The 14,214-nt window shown below is 38.3% G+C and overlaps 1 protein-coding gene across 1 annotated transcript; it reads left to right on the plus strand.

Annotated features, from left to right (window-relative positions):
• LOC106057484 (uncharacterized) lies at window positions 1-12,122 on the plus strand. The gene is made up of 6 exons (XM_056031402.1): window positions 1-191; window positions 4,624-4,820; window positions 9,527-9,616; window positions 9,823-9,894; window positions 10,003-10,050; window positions 11,828-12,122. Exons 1-6 carry the CDS (start codon window positions 120-122, stop codon window positions 11,853-11,855), a joined length of 507 nt encoding a protein of 168 aa, XP_055887377.1. The 5' UTR covers window positions 1-119; the 3' UTR covers window positions 11,856-12,122.
• Window positions 12,123-14,214: the final 2,092 nt, after the last annotated feature.

The raw sequence follows: 14,214 nt of genomic DNA on the forward strand, positions 1-14,214 counted from the left end.
CTGACAATGCGACATGCATTTCTAAAAATTGCTATATCTACTTCTAGGATATTATCTTATCTTATATATATATATACATAATATAGTCTTTAGTCCTTAAGTAAAATATTCACCTGGTAATGGGTCCCAAAAGGAAAACTAACTCTGTGTATCTCGAGAAAGCTGCTATCTATATCTATGTCCCAATTACAGTAAGTGGTTCCATATTTAAACTATTTTGTGCCTGGGCTATTGAATGAATGCAGATCTAGATCTTTTTAATGCCCGGGCATTCATCTCAATTCTCATTTCTTTTCTTATCTTCAAGAATACAGACGTTGCTTCAAAAAAGAAGATGATTACGCCCTACGCGTCATGCATCTATACATGCATGCTAACCAATGACCTAAATTCTGCTAAGTCACTGGTTTTCTAGCTAGCTCAGGCAACCCATTCCATGCTCTATTAGCACTAGGGTAGGGAAGAAGGAGCATTTTTTAAAAATAAATTTGTACAAATTTGTCTCAGCATATGGAACGAGTCATTGGTTAATATGCATGACTGAATGCATGACGCGTAGGACGTAATCATCTTCTTTTTTTGAAGTAACGTCTGCATTATATAAGATAAGATAATGTTGTTGACCACTTGACCTACATGGGCAGCACGATGTGTCACTGTCCAGAGAAACAGACAGCCGTGTTGCTAAGGGCAACAACGCTTTTGGTCGCCTCAGACTGAGAGTATGAAGAAACAGGTCTCTTCACCTAGCGAAAAAAAGATGTCTATTAAGCAGTGGTTCTTACTACACTTTTGTATGTCTTGGAGACCTAGGTGCTCTATCAAAGGCATTGAAAGCCTTGGCGAAGTGAGTTTGGTGGCCCCAAATGAAACAGAAAAATAATTTAAAAAAAATATAAACAGCAACATAAAAAAATGAAATTACGCAATTCATTTAAGACCTAGTTTAATCCACGACAACAATGAGCACAATCTTTTTGCGTTTTCTTCTCAAAAAAAAATTTAAAGTCCTGTACGAGGCCCCTACCAATTGGAGACTATAGGCTGCTGTCTATTTTGCCTATGCCTAAAGCAGGTTCTGGTGCGCTCCATCATGGGCATACTCTGGCAAGACTACATTACAAATAACTATGTTCTGCTGGAGGCAGGTGTGGACAGTATAGAACTATAGAAGCACTAATTACCATTCGACAGCTGCGCTGGGTCGGACATCATCCCGCATTGGAGATGACCGTATGCCGAATATGATCTTTAACGAGCTTAAAGGAGGACGGCGTAAACAGGTGCCCCTCTCCCGTAAGTGTTTTCACTGGCACAGAGGAGAATAGCTGGCAGCAGATGGCTTCTGATGGAGACCATTGAAGAGCTCTCACAAAGGCTTCGGCACACACATCGAAGACCCAAAGAAGAGCCTTTATTGAAGACATGAGTAGAAGAAGAAGACGGAAAGAAAACTTAAATAAACCGCCAGCGGACAACGGCTTTGTCAGTATAACATGCGCAGAAATATGCAGGTCGCAACTGGATTTGTGTAGTCCTGTGAAACACTGCGCTCATCCTTAATCTTCGGAACCGTAGACTTTGCCACTATTATTAAATACGCATTTGATAATCACAATGTCTAAGGATAATCTCTCACATTCACTCTGACTATTACGTATACCTAGAGGAGAATCATATTAAAGATCTAGATATGTGAAGAAAAAAACATAAATAAAAATGCAACAATCGTTGATAGCAATGAATTCGATCTGAGGATTCAATAGTTGTGATGGCGACAAAAATTCAGGTTTACCTACCACATCATGATATCGGGTGATTTCTTGAATCATCCTGTCCAAGGAAGAATAAATTTCCACCCGTAGCTCTTTCTTGTGCCTGTCATCATTTTTCTTGTGGCCAATACATCTTTGAGGTCTGCTCATCTCCAGATCTGTGCACATGCTTTCGGCAAAGGTCACACTGGCTTCAACGATGTCGTCCCGACTATTGGTTTCTATAATTTTGAAAATTAAACTATAACCATCTTGACGCCTCTCTGGCGCTCCAGTGGATTTTAACCAAGCGCTTAAGGCTAGTTCCGGTTTGATTTTTGGATGAGGACGGCCTAGTGGTGTGCTGAAGTTAAATAAAAGATGTGTAAACCGTCCAGTAGACGTTAAAACGATACTGAATTGATTTCAGCAACACGAATTCCTGCCAAACTTGGAGAATGGTTAAGATGATATCAATGAAAAAAATTAGTACACCGTCATAATCCAAGACAACGTTGCCTTAACATTTGGGAAATTATCTAAAAATATCTGGCTCGTAATCAACCAATATTACAATAAGTTAGCTTAGCATTTGTTGAGATATTTTCTTTCTCGGTCTGGATTCAGCTTGATTTGGATTACATGTTTTCTTAGGAGTGGATCTTACTTGGATAGTAATTTCACAAACTCCCAGAAGTGACCTAAATTTGTCTTTGCAATTCTTCAACTTGTTTGCGTTGCCCATTGAGTGCTAGATTCTGTTATGAGAAAAAAGAAATGATTTCCAAGATTCTTTTCAGGTAGCACTACAACGATGCATCACTGCCTATTGAAAAGCCGTTTGATTAATACCAACGTCACTTATGTCGCCGCTAACGTCTTTAAAAGCACTGTTTTCCCTTACATTTGAGTATGTCTTTAAGAGCTAGGTGTATAAAAGATGGTCTAAAATCTCAAACTTTCTTTTATGGGCCAAAAATACAAAAGTAAATGTGTGTGCTGTGGTAGTGTGTGTGTGTGTGTGTGTGTGGTGTTACAAAGATTGACGTTCAAATGTATATACACAAATCTATGAGACCAAGCATTACTATGTGCGAGATTTAAAAAACGTGTGTTGGGAGAATATATACGCTATAACAAATTCTTACATACGCTATAACAAATTCGTACAAGTGCTCCTTCTTCACTATATAATGGAATAGGTTGCCTGAATCAGTAAGGGAAACCGACGACTTAGCAGAGTTTTAGTCACTGGTTAACATGCATGGCTAGATTGACACATGAAATACGTTGGGAGTAAAGTCTGTAATCTATAGGATGAGAAGAGAAGATAGAGAGATACAGAGAGAGAGAGAAGAAGAAGAAGAAGAAGCCGACGAAAGATATTGGGAGAGTTTAAAGAGAATGAGCGGTTGACAGAGAAAATGAAAGAGAGAGATAGAGAGAACGGACCATTCCGATTCTAATGCTAGGATATACTTGAAAGAGAGAGACAGAGAGAACGGACCATTCCGATTCTAATGCTAGGATATACTTGAAAGAGAGAGACAGAGAGAACGGACCATTCCGATTCTAATGCTAGGATATACTTGAAAGAGAGAGACAGAGAGAACGGACCATTCCGATTCTAATGCTAGGATATACTTGAAAGAGAGAGACAGAGAGAACGGACCATTCCGATTCTAATGCTAGGATAACGGGCTAAAAAGTATGCTAGGCTAGGGGAATGTCTAAATGTGGGCCAAATTATTTTAAGTGCAAAAATAGAGAAGGGAGCTTCAAGTCGAAATAAACTATATAGCCGAGAGCCTGGATAAATAAATATATATTGTTATAACCCTGTCATAAAGCAAGAGCTTAATAATGAGGTTGAGGTCAAGTCCCTCACCAAAAAAAAACAACAACTATTTATGTTGTGCCCTAGCCTGAATCAGAACTCTCTTATGCCAAAGCTGTCTCTGTGGACTGGTCAGTATGGGAAGGCTGGCTCGTTGGATTGATTTTGAAAATGATTATCGCACCATGTATCCATCATTCATGGAGACCATCTGGTGGGTGTTCAAGCAACTCTACAACAAAGGGCTGGTCTATCAAGGTTACAAAGTGATGCCATATGCCACTGCTTGTAACACACCATTGTCAAACTTTAAATCTGGACAAAATTATATAGATGTGGTTGTTTCATTCCCTCTTGAAGATGAGCCTGATGTGTCATACTTGCTTGGACCACAACACCTTGGACACTGCCCAGTGTCATGGCCAAGCTGGTTTGTTAGGGTGGTACACACTGGGGAACATTTGCTGCCGTCAACTAAGGACACATACTGGGCTCCTGACTTTGTGAAAGAAAAATGATTTGGAAACTAGTTGGGCTGAAAGAGGCAAGAGATTGAGCCATCTCTAGAAATCGTAACTGGAGAACCCCCATTCCATTGTGGATCAGTGACGATAGTGAGGAGGTTGGTCTTAGCTGCAGATTGACAAAAAAAATGAGTAAAAAAAAGATTTTGGTTCTTTTAGATATTGAACCTGATGCAAAAATGATGGATGAGGGTATTGCAAGGAAAGTAATAAACATAGTTCAGACGTTAAGAAAGCATGGTAAGCTGGTACCTATTGACAACCTATTGACAATGAATTCTATTACAAGCCCACAAGGAAGTTGACAGAGATAATTTAGGATTTTTCAAACTTTATTAACTAAAGCCATATCCAGTCCCCAGAGGAGCTGATGTCAACATCCTTCTTAGTCTAGTTTCTAGCAGTGGCACCTTCTGCACTATCTTGAATGGCTGTGTGCATGGCAAGGTTATAACACTATATCTATACCTATATCTTTATCTATAATATATATATATATACCTTATAGATTCACATTGAGAGTGGTGAGAAAAGACAAATTAGTGATTCCTCATCCGAATCTAGTGTTGAAACTGACAGCGACCACGAAGACGAGACGCCTTCAGAAAGCGGCCACCGAGAAAAGGCGCCTAAAGACAGCGGCCACAAAACCAAGACAAGTGTTAAAAAAGCCTGCCGGTCTTCAGAACGTTATACCAGAGGGAGGTAAGAAATATTTGACTCATGAGTAATGGAATTGTTATTTCCCCTATTTGTCTTACAAAGCTTCTCACGACTTACACTCTGCCTGTCTGGTAAAAAAAAAGTTGGTACGTTATTTTTCCCACACCTAATCTCGGATCAAGAAGACATTGTGCACAATAATTTCCTTTATCTGACAAAAGAAGAACCAATAAAAACAATACCCTATTAGATAACACAAACTCTTTGTAATCTTGTTTATCAATGCTTTTAAAAAGTAAATGATGTTTAATGTACATAGTTATCGCTTTCTCACTCCCCCACCCTCCCATCTTCCTAAGTGGTCCAGCTAAGTGATCGATAAATGGATGGATGGATGAATAGATAGATAGATAGATAAATTGATAGATAAATAGATAGATAGATATTTGTCTTGTTTCGTGATCTCCGAAAAAGAATATCCAAAGAAATAGGAAACAGACAGTCATTTCTAGAGTTTCATATTTGAGAGAAACAGAAGTCTGCAGACATGGGCGCCCGCAGGATTTTTTGCAGGGGAGTGCAAGCTGCCACCTATGGCTCAAAGTCGTGGCCTCAACTTCCTTGTTATAATAATAATGAAAAGAACTGACCCCTATTCGGGCCCTCATACCTAATATATATAGTAAGTTCACAGTAAATACTTTTTTAAGAAGCAAGATATGTTATGTAAAGCCGTGTTCTGCAATAATCCGACATGTGTTTTTTTCTCAATGTGTCTGTTGACTGAATTCTCGGCAGCAGCAACTCAATATCCGTTATCAAGTTTTTCTGCTAGCAGATGACACCTCTGACGTGTTCCTCAGCATGGCCAAATTGGTTTTTGATTATGTCATTAATGTGACTGCTAATGTGCTGTTGAGCGGCCACTAAGTTAAGTTGGAAAGGCAGCAACATCAGGGAAACTGGTTCAAGAACAGATGAATAATTGACGACAATGAAAAGACAAATCAGAAACACAAGAGAAGGAGATATTTACTACACATGTGCAGTTTATCTGGTTTCACTTGCAGAGATTATTTTAAGATCCGCCAAACAGTCAAAGATCTCAAAGTTGAGACTTAAAGCTTGAATGGATTCGTATTTCTCAATCCATCGTGTCTCACACAATAAATGGTAAATTTAGCACCAACGCTATCGCTAGGGACAGTTACGGAAAAAGAATGCTGGCCATCACGAGGAAGCTTTAGCCGAGTAGTTTGTCCATGTCTAGACTGTACAATGAAGTACACATGTAGCGCGTTGTTAAAATACCATACAGAATGTCTTGTGAAAGTCGACCTTGTGGCATTCATAATAACTATAGCTATGTGCAAATGAAAACAAATCGTCACAACTAACGTGCCTTTATGGTGCAAAGAACTGCAAGCCTATAATAATAAATCGTACATGGTCGGACATGAACTACAGATTTGCCTATTCTAGCTACAATAATAGCATATCTTTACAATTGTACTGGAAGCACTACTTGTTAAGTTACTACACATTATAATATTCCGATGATAGGTCTTTAGATTTAGACTTAGAAGACGATACCCAAAATTTTCCTGAACATTAATTTATTAAACTCTTGAATCAATAATATATGGGCGCCCGCAGGGGGGGGGGGGATACATGGTAGTGCACTTGCACCCCCCTGGATTCTGACTAAATCTACATCTACAAAATAAAAGAAACAGATCTGGAAGATGTATTTTAATATAAAATATAAACATTGGCTAAAATGTGGCTACTCAGAATTTAGAGGCGTGCACGTACATGGTTGGTCATCAATTCCATACGCCTAGAGCCTAGGCTAATCTACTACTACATTAACCAGTGGAAGCACTACTTGTTCAGTTTCTACTTAGAAGTTAATTGATTTGATGGTGCAAAAAAAATGGCTAGAATTTGGCTACTCAGAATCCAGGGGGGTGCAAGCTGCACTACCATATACCCCCCTGCGGGCGCCCACGCATTACAATGGCCTTGAAGCATTGCTTCAGTGAAAGTAGTCGCACGTGCATTATGTTCACTGCGCTTACCACAACTAAAACTTGCTCTTCAATTAATCTGTCAGCTGTGTTCAATTAGTCTGTCAGCTGTGTTCAATTAGTCTGTCAGCTGTGTTCAATTAGTCTGTCAGCTGTGTTCAATTAATCTGTCAGCTGTGTTCAAGAAGTTGCAGATTTTTTTGTTGACCTGGTCTAAAACTTGTATAAGTATTTTGCTCACAACATATAAAGATGGGCACTTCTTTAATCAAACCAACGTTGTGTCCGAAAAATGCTAGAAAGAGCAGCAAGATATACATTAAACTGTAGGTAAACTGGAGAAGGTCTATGGTGAAGTAAACATTTGAGAGATGATTTTGAGAGTGTAAGAAATGAAGCTGAAGGATTAATTCGATCTTGGGCTGTTGATCCATTTTTTTTGTCGCTTCACGCGACTGCAGAAAGTAGCAAAACCAAATTGATGAGTCAACTACTGCCTACTTTAAGGAGAGAATTTAAAGATGCAGAGAGGACTTCCAAAATCAACGTGTTGTACCGAACTCTCGATGCCATTTTTTTTCTTAATTACAGATTTCATTAAAAAAAAATTGTCAACGTTTTTCAGTCGTTTGTGCCAAATCACTTTGCATGTCACAGTTTGTTCAGTAGAGTGGATTGTAAATTTGTACAATGTGAAAAAGAACTACTGAAACATTTCTTTATTTTCTTTGAAACATCTTTTAGTCGTTTAAAACTGTTTAGAAGTTGTTTTTGTTTGTTACACACAAAATTTGTTTTACTGGGAAGGAGGGGTGGCCAACAACATATTATTGAACCCGCTCCCACGGGTACTTTGCTTCACAACTGTACAATAGAATAGGTTAACATGGCTGTTGCAGTGCTTAAAAAAAACAAAGCACCGGGGCTAGACATGGTGCTCAGGGAAGCAGCCTTTCGAGAATAGCAGATCAGGCGCCGAGCAGATAGTCTTTTTACGAAACATCATAGATCAATATCTGGAATACCGATAATGGTAAATCAAATGTTTAGTGGACTCCAAAAATCGTTTGATAGTGTCCATCGAGAATCAATCAGGAAAATAGTTAGAGAATATGGCATTTCTGAAAAAAAATGGTTCAGGCCCTAAGACACCTTTACATTCAATCTAGCTGCTGCATTAACTCTTTCTCTCCCAACCGACGATACAAACCTTGATTCCATCAGAATGTGGTAAATAATTACGGAAAGAAAGTGTTAAATATAAAACAGAAGGAAGTGGCAGTTTTGTAGCATCGAGACAGGCGTGTGTGTGTTTCTGTTTTTTTTAGTCCTCTTCCTAATAGCCCTCGATTACATTATAATGAGATCAATGAAAGACGCTGTCTTTGATATCCCAAGGCTTTAAATGAATCGAATGACTGACTTGGACTTCACCGACGAAGCTGCATTACTTGGTTCTACAACTAAATACACACAAGAACTGACTGAGAGCCTAGATTGGCATACGCAAAAACTTAGAAATAAAACTAAAATAATGCTAGTAGAATATAAGGCAACAGGTGCGTCCGTTACACTTGTAGGTCAGAGAGTTATCAGCTACATCATTTCACATTTCTAGTTAGCGTCATAGCAACAGATGGGAATGTAGCGCGCCAAATAGGAAAGGCAGGGGCCATTATCCAAAGGTTCAGACATGTTTGGACAAGCTAAGCTATTGGGCTTGTGACTAAAAAAAACCTATTAAACACAATCAACATCCCAATAATGACGTAAGCATGTGAGATTTGGAAGTCATCTGCTAAAATAGAGTGAATAAGTGCGGCACAGCAAAAATGGTTTATACGGATTCAGGAGTCACAAACATAGAAATCCTTCTCCAAACTGCCCCTTCACCACTCAATGTAATGGTGACCAAATGTCGCATTCAGTTGGCAGGACACGTCTTTGCCAAAAAGAATGAAACCCGCATCCCAAGAGTTGGAGATCGATACAAGGAAAGTGCAAACAGCGATGACCTAGATAACTTAGCGACGAACCTTCATAGAGAACATCCAAGGAGTTTTCACCGAATGGAGAGATGCTGTAGACGTTGCCAGTGACTAATCTTATGGAGATTGCATCCGGGCTTGCTGCCCTGCCTCATCGTGGCGCCTTGAGAGGTGACGGCTAGGCCAAATGGGTGGTTAAACAAGGCTCCCGCGGGAATGCCTATGGGGGTTCGAGAGTATTCTCATTGCACTGGTCGGGGATGAAAAAGAAATCCCACAGCGATCTGTCAACGTCCAGGCGGCCGTTACATAAATGGCGCGTTGGCACGGTTAGCCTGGTACATTAAAGGAACATGGCGGGGGTCCCAGTGGAGCGGCCTTTGACAGCGTCTTTAGTCCGCGAGTCCGGAGTGCCCGTGTCTACTGGATGTGAAAGCAAAATCAAACTCTTAAGTTTAACCCCGAGTCTCACCCCTCGCCAGACAGGGTGGCGGGAAGAAGGAACTCGCCGCCCATCCAGGCCGGTGGAAGGGAGCTTTGTTCACTTTTGCTGGCCTAAGTGTTCCAAGTGCGACGCACAACTCTACTAGACTATTTCAGATATGGATAGTGCATAGCCGCCAATAGTATTTTAACATAAGTCTAATTCTAAATAAGTCTTGCTTTCGTATTTTTTGTTGTTGCTATAATTAGAATTTCTAAATTTGTGTGTGTGTGTGTGTTATTGAAGACAGGCTAAGAAAACTGTGACGGCAGTTAAGACTGAGGCCCCACTGGTGTCAGTGAGAGCTACAGCTAGTCAAACTGTGGCACCAGAAAGGTAAGTGTTCTCATTTACGAATTTGTTTGTACTTTTATCATATTTTTAGATATTATGATTTTTTTTTCTCACCTTTAAATTTCACCTGTGATTAGTTGCTGTTAACTTCTAACTTTCCCATTGAAAGTATCAAAACGTGTATATATAACACACACACAAAATCCCTACTTTGTTGCTTTGTTCTAGACTCTTTGTTTTATTTATAGAGCGGCGGAAGATGGAACAGCAAATGAGCCAAAGCCAAAGGAGACAACGAAAAAACAAACATCGTCTACTTTGTAAGTACTGAACTGTCACTAATTATACAAGTTTAGAATACAAAGAATTTTTCCCAAACCCATAATGTACCTACAGTTTTACATTGTTTATTTTTTTTTTCTCTATAGGGTGTCCCCTTCAACCAACTCCAAGCCCACTGAAACAAAGTCTGGAATGTAAGTACTACCCATAATGTATCTACTAGAGTTTTACATTGTAAAACGACTCGACGTGTGCAACGGATTTTATACGCTGAATAATGATTTTTTTTTTACAAAGTTTAACTGAACTCCTGTCTGTCGGTCGGGCAAAAAGTTTGTACAGTCTATTTCTCTGAAACTCAATCTCGGCTGATGTTGAAATCTTGCACAATTATTTCTTGTAGCTGGCACCACAAGAATAAATTATATATATATATATAAATAAAAACAAATTAACAAATTAGTTATTGAACTATTGGTAATTAATTATTTTGTTTAATAGCTCAAAAGAGATTGTACTGAAGTGGTGGTATAAACTGAATTAGTCTCCTTTATATGCCGCCAATCTAAATTGAAACAATATATAATTATACAATTTTCTCTACCTCGCTAACAGAGTGGTTAGCACGCCTGCCCGTGTAGGCGTGAGCCACGAGTTCGAATTCAGATTGTTCGCCCCTTTTTTTTCTGTAAATGCCTTTAAAAAACCAATTACGGTAAAATCCACACCCAGATATCCATTCCTCCCCCGCCCCCCCCCCCTCATTTTCCCACCTGGTCCAGACAAGTGATAGGATCATAGTGTAATGAGAAAGCTAAAGGCATGAAATAGCGCTAAACAAAAAAAATTGGTAAAAATATTATTAATCGAACAGATTTATTGCTGTTGGTGTAGATTTATTAAAAAATTTAATTACATGACAGATCCAAACTAATTGACACAATTACACTTCGTATAAGCTTTTGTTTTTTAATACATGTTTTTGTTTCTCTTGTTTAAAATTGTTTCACGAACTTTTATACGTTATAATGCTAAGCTCTCAAGATACGTCATGTGAGGGGTGGAGGGCTCCTTTAGTATTATTTATATTAAGAACCAAAAAAAAAAAAAGATCCTATTGAATGTACAAGAAAAACATAAAAAATATGTGGGAGAAATAATGTGTACAAACATTTTGCCAGACAGACAGAGTGAGTTGGTATAAGCTTTGTAAGAAGAAGCTTAAAGAAGTAAGAATGTTTTCCGGTCTAAATGAAACACGGGAAGGTTATTAAAAGGAATAAGCTAATAATGAGAGAGAGAGAGAGAGCTGTCTTGAAGCTGGCATCTGCTGTTTCTGTTACTGAGACAAGTAGCTATTGAAAAAGCACACAAACTATCAATTACTTCAGTGGGAAGCGTGATCGAGAGGTTAAGTACGCTTGAAATTGGCTTGACATGGCTACCTATGAAGGTTCGACACCCGACTTGGGCAGAGTTATGTTTAGCGTCCAAAGGCTGTACCCCCTCCCCCCCCCCCGACTGGTCCACAAAAGAGCTTGGACCAGAGCATGCCATAAAGCATAAGCATGAACGTAGCGCTATGTAAAAGCTAGCCTATAATTTAATTTGATTTTACTTCAAGACCCTATCTTTCTCAGTCATATTATCACTACAAAACATTTGAATATATATGTTACCGCTTAAGCTCATAATCCTTCCAAATTAATTGATCTCCTCCAAGTGCAGAATGCCGATGTTATCACATTTTACCTAACGGATTACCTTAGATAGTCTGTATAATAACCAGGTAGACTGCAGAATAACTTGTTTCTGCACTTTAGCGGTAATACACACACACATTTATAAATAACTATCTTTGGGCGCTAATGGGGCGGTTAGGCCTTTAACAAAGGAAGCTCTCCCTTTAGCCTTTTTTACACCATATTTCAATATACAATATGATTTTAATTGTCGTTTTTTTTTCCTCAGGGGCTCTTGGGGATGCTCTATTGGTTGAAGGTCATCAAAGACTCTCTGTGAAGTCATAACGCTTATGATATGACAGATGTTTTGTTAAAATTTAAATTTTACTACGCCCTTTGATTTGCTCCCAGGCCTTATATTGTTTTTATGGCTGGGAGACCCCCTTCTTTTCATTCTATATATAACGATCAACCTAACATACTTTGTGAACAGGGCCGCCGCTAACTATTGTGCGATGTGTGCATTGCACGCAGGCAGCCGACTTTAAAAGGCGGCCAAATCATTATTTCAAGGTTACTTTTTTTTTTAAAAAGTTAAATTAAAAAAATTACTTAAATATTTTATATAAATTCTAAGTATTCCATTATCCTTTGAAAATATAAACGATATTCGTACATGATAAATATTTCGGAAACTAGAACAAAAAAAATAGAGCAGTATACGAGGGATTCCCAGGGTTTTTTCCATAGGCGCCTACTCATTTCTGGCCTTTAATTTTCGCGGGTTGTTTGTAATATTTGTTTGAGTCGAATGACCCGCACTGTAAGTAGATCTATTACCGGTAATTAAAAAGTCAATTTTAAAATCATTTTCATGGGGGGAAAGGCAGGGCACTAATTCCTCTCATTTGGACTGGGGAGGGCTCAACATCTTGACAAAAAGTGTGTGAGTTTCCTAGGAGGCGGTAAAAAATAGGTTAAGCGATTGATTGGGGGTTATGTAGTGACGATGATAAAATTAACGTGCCTAGTAAAAATGTGAGACGATCTTAAAACATGAAAGAGTAAAGACTTTATTTTTGTTGTGAGCTAGATTTTGTTTAAATATCAGTTTAGTTCATTACTATTAGATCTATATTTCATATCTAGTTAAATCGTAAATAATAAGAATTATAATTGAGTTTTTGTTCACAAAGAATTTGTTCAAGTTATTTAAAGTTTAGTTATTAACAAACATAAAACGCATACATCGGTTCAGTTGTTCTAGCTGTCTTGAGCTACAAGCCAACAACCGACCAACAATGGAGGAGGGGGGGGGCAGCGAAAACAATGTTCAGACCCCTGCCGCATCTTCAATTCTACCTTTAGGAGGAACTTTTTACAACGCTTAAAAATTATGTAAATAACACTGTTTCCCCAAAAAACAACAATAACGTTTTAGTGAAATTTCATGACGTTAATTTGGTTTGTATCATTTTTATACACAGTGTTCAATTAAAGAAGGCTAAATGAAAAAAACAAACAACCTAAAATGTGTGACTAATTTTCTTTTCTTTTTTATTACATTATATACAAAGACAAAAAAAAATCACGGACCTCACTGTGGGAGCCTACATCGCTCTTCTGGGCTTCAGCTTCTAAAGGGGCTCGAACGAAAATGTTGTTATCTAGAGAGTCGCCACCAGGAAATGTGAGAAACACTGCCTTACTATGTTTTATTTCAAGTCATTGTTTAAGTGACTTGTACTTTGGATTATTTACTTTGTATCAAACTCATGAAAAATATTCAGCGTTGAGTTGCTTCGTTTGTTGGATAAATTTGTAGGCAAAACTGAATCCATGTATGTCAGATAATTGTGGATACAATGCACATCTCTCTAAAATACAATCGTGATAATTATTATGAAAGTTTACGACACGTTGAAAAAGTTCCAATGGCTTTGTATATTTCAAGCTTTACAAATTATGAGTGTACTGTAACTGACAAAACCAAACACGTTAACATACCCACGTGAAGACTATGTAACACTATTGAGCAAAGTTATCGAGAAATTGTATATAGATCATGATCATTTCCGCTGTTCATTGTAATATACCCGCCGCAAGCTCATCAATTATAATCGTCGCAAATACAGGAGCATAAGTGAGTAGTCAGAACGAGATCAGGTTTTAATGTTAGTCACAAAGAACCAAAATGTTAATTTCTGCAGGCACTTATATTCAATTTTTTTCCAGGTGCATGGTTCACAGTTGTACTTCAGGGATACAACAGCGGTGCCAATATGCAAGGAAAAATGGAATGGTCTACAAAAAATGGATTTAAATCAAAGGCCACTTTCGGAACAGTGTCCAGCTCAGTCTTCATGGAATTATTCTTTAGAGAAAAAAAAAAGAAGGGGGGGGGGGCGGCATTTTTAATTTCGCACGCAGGCGGCCACAACATTCGCGGCGGCCCTGTGTCAACCATAATCCACTAACATAGCAAATGTCACAAAGAATTATTAATCATCAATCACTTTTTAACAGTAGTGTTTTATTAGCTAGAATAGTATAAATAGATCTTGACTCTAGATTAGTTTTTATATTTATAGTTCTACAGATTAGATGGCATACTGCCGCATACTAATACTATCATTTACTATATTACTAGATATATACTAGTATATAGATCTA

The sequence above is a fragment of the Biomphalaria glabrata genome, chromosome 6 (genome assembly GCF_947242115.1).
Source record: "Biomphalaria glabrata chromosome 6, xgBioGlab47.1, whole genome shotgun sequence".
NCBI classification, from domain to species: domain Eukaryota; kingdom Metazoa; phylum Mollusca; class Gastropoda; family Planorbidae; genus Biomphalaria; species Biomphalaria glabrata.

What these genes read in the sequence shown, in the direction of transcription:
- LOC106057484 (XM_056031402.1), top strand. Translation starts at nt 120, where the DNA reads ATGGGTCCCAAAAGGAAAACTAACTCTGTGTATCTCGAGAAAGCTGCT. An exon ending in AAACAAACATCGTCTACTTT is followed by an intron (nt 9,895 to 10,002) that starts GTAAGTACTGAA and finishes TTTTCTCTATAG; the next exon opens with GGTGTCCCCTTCAACCAACT. An exon ending in ACTGAAACAAAGTCTGGAAT is followed by an intron (nt 10,051 to 11,827) that starts GTAAGTACTACC and finishes TTTTTTCCTCAG; the next exon opens with GGGCTCTTGGGGATGCTCTA.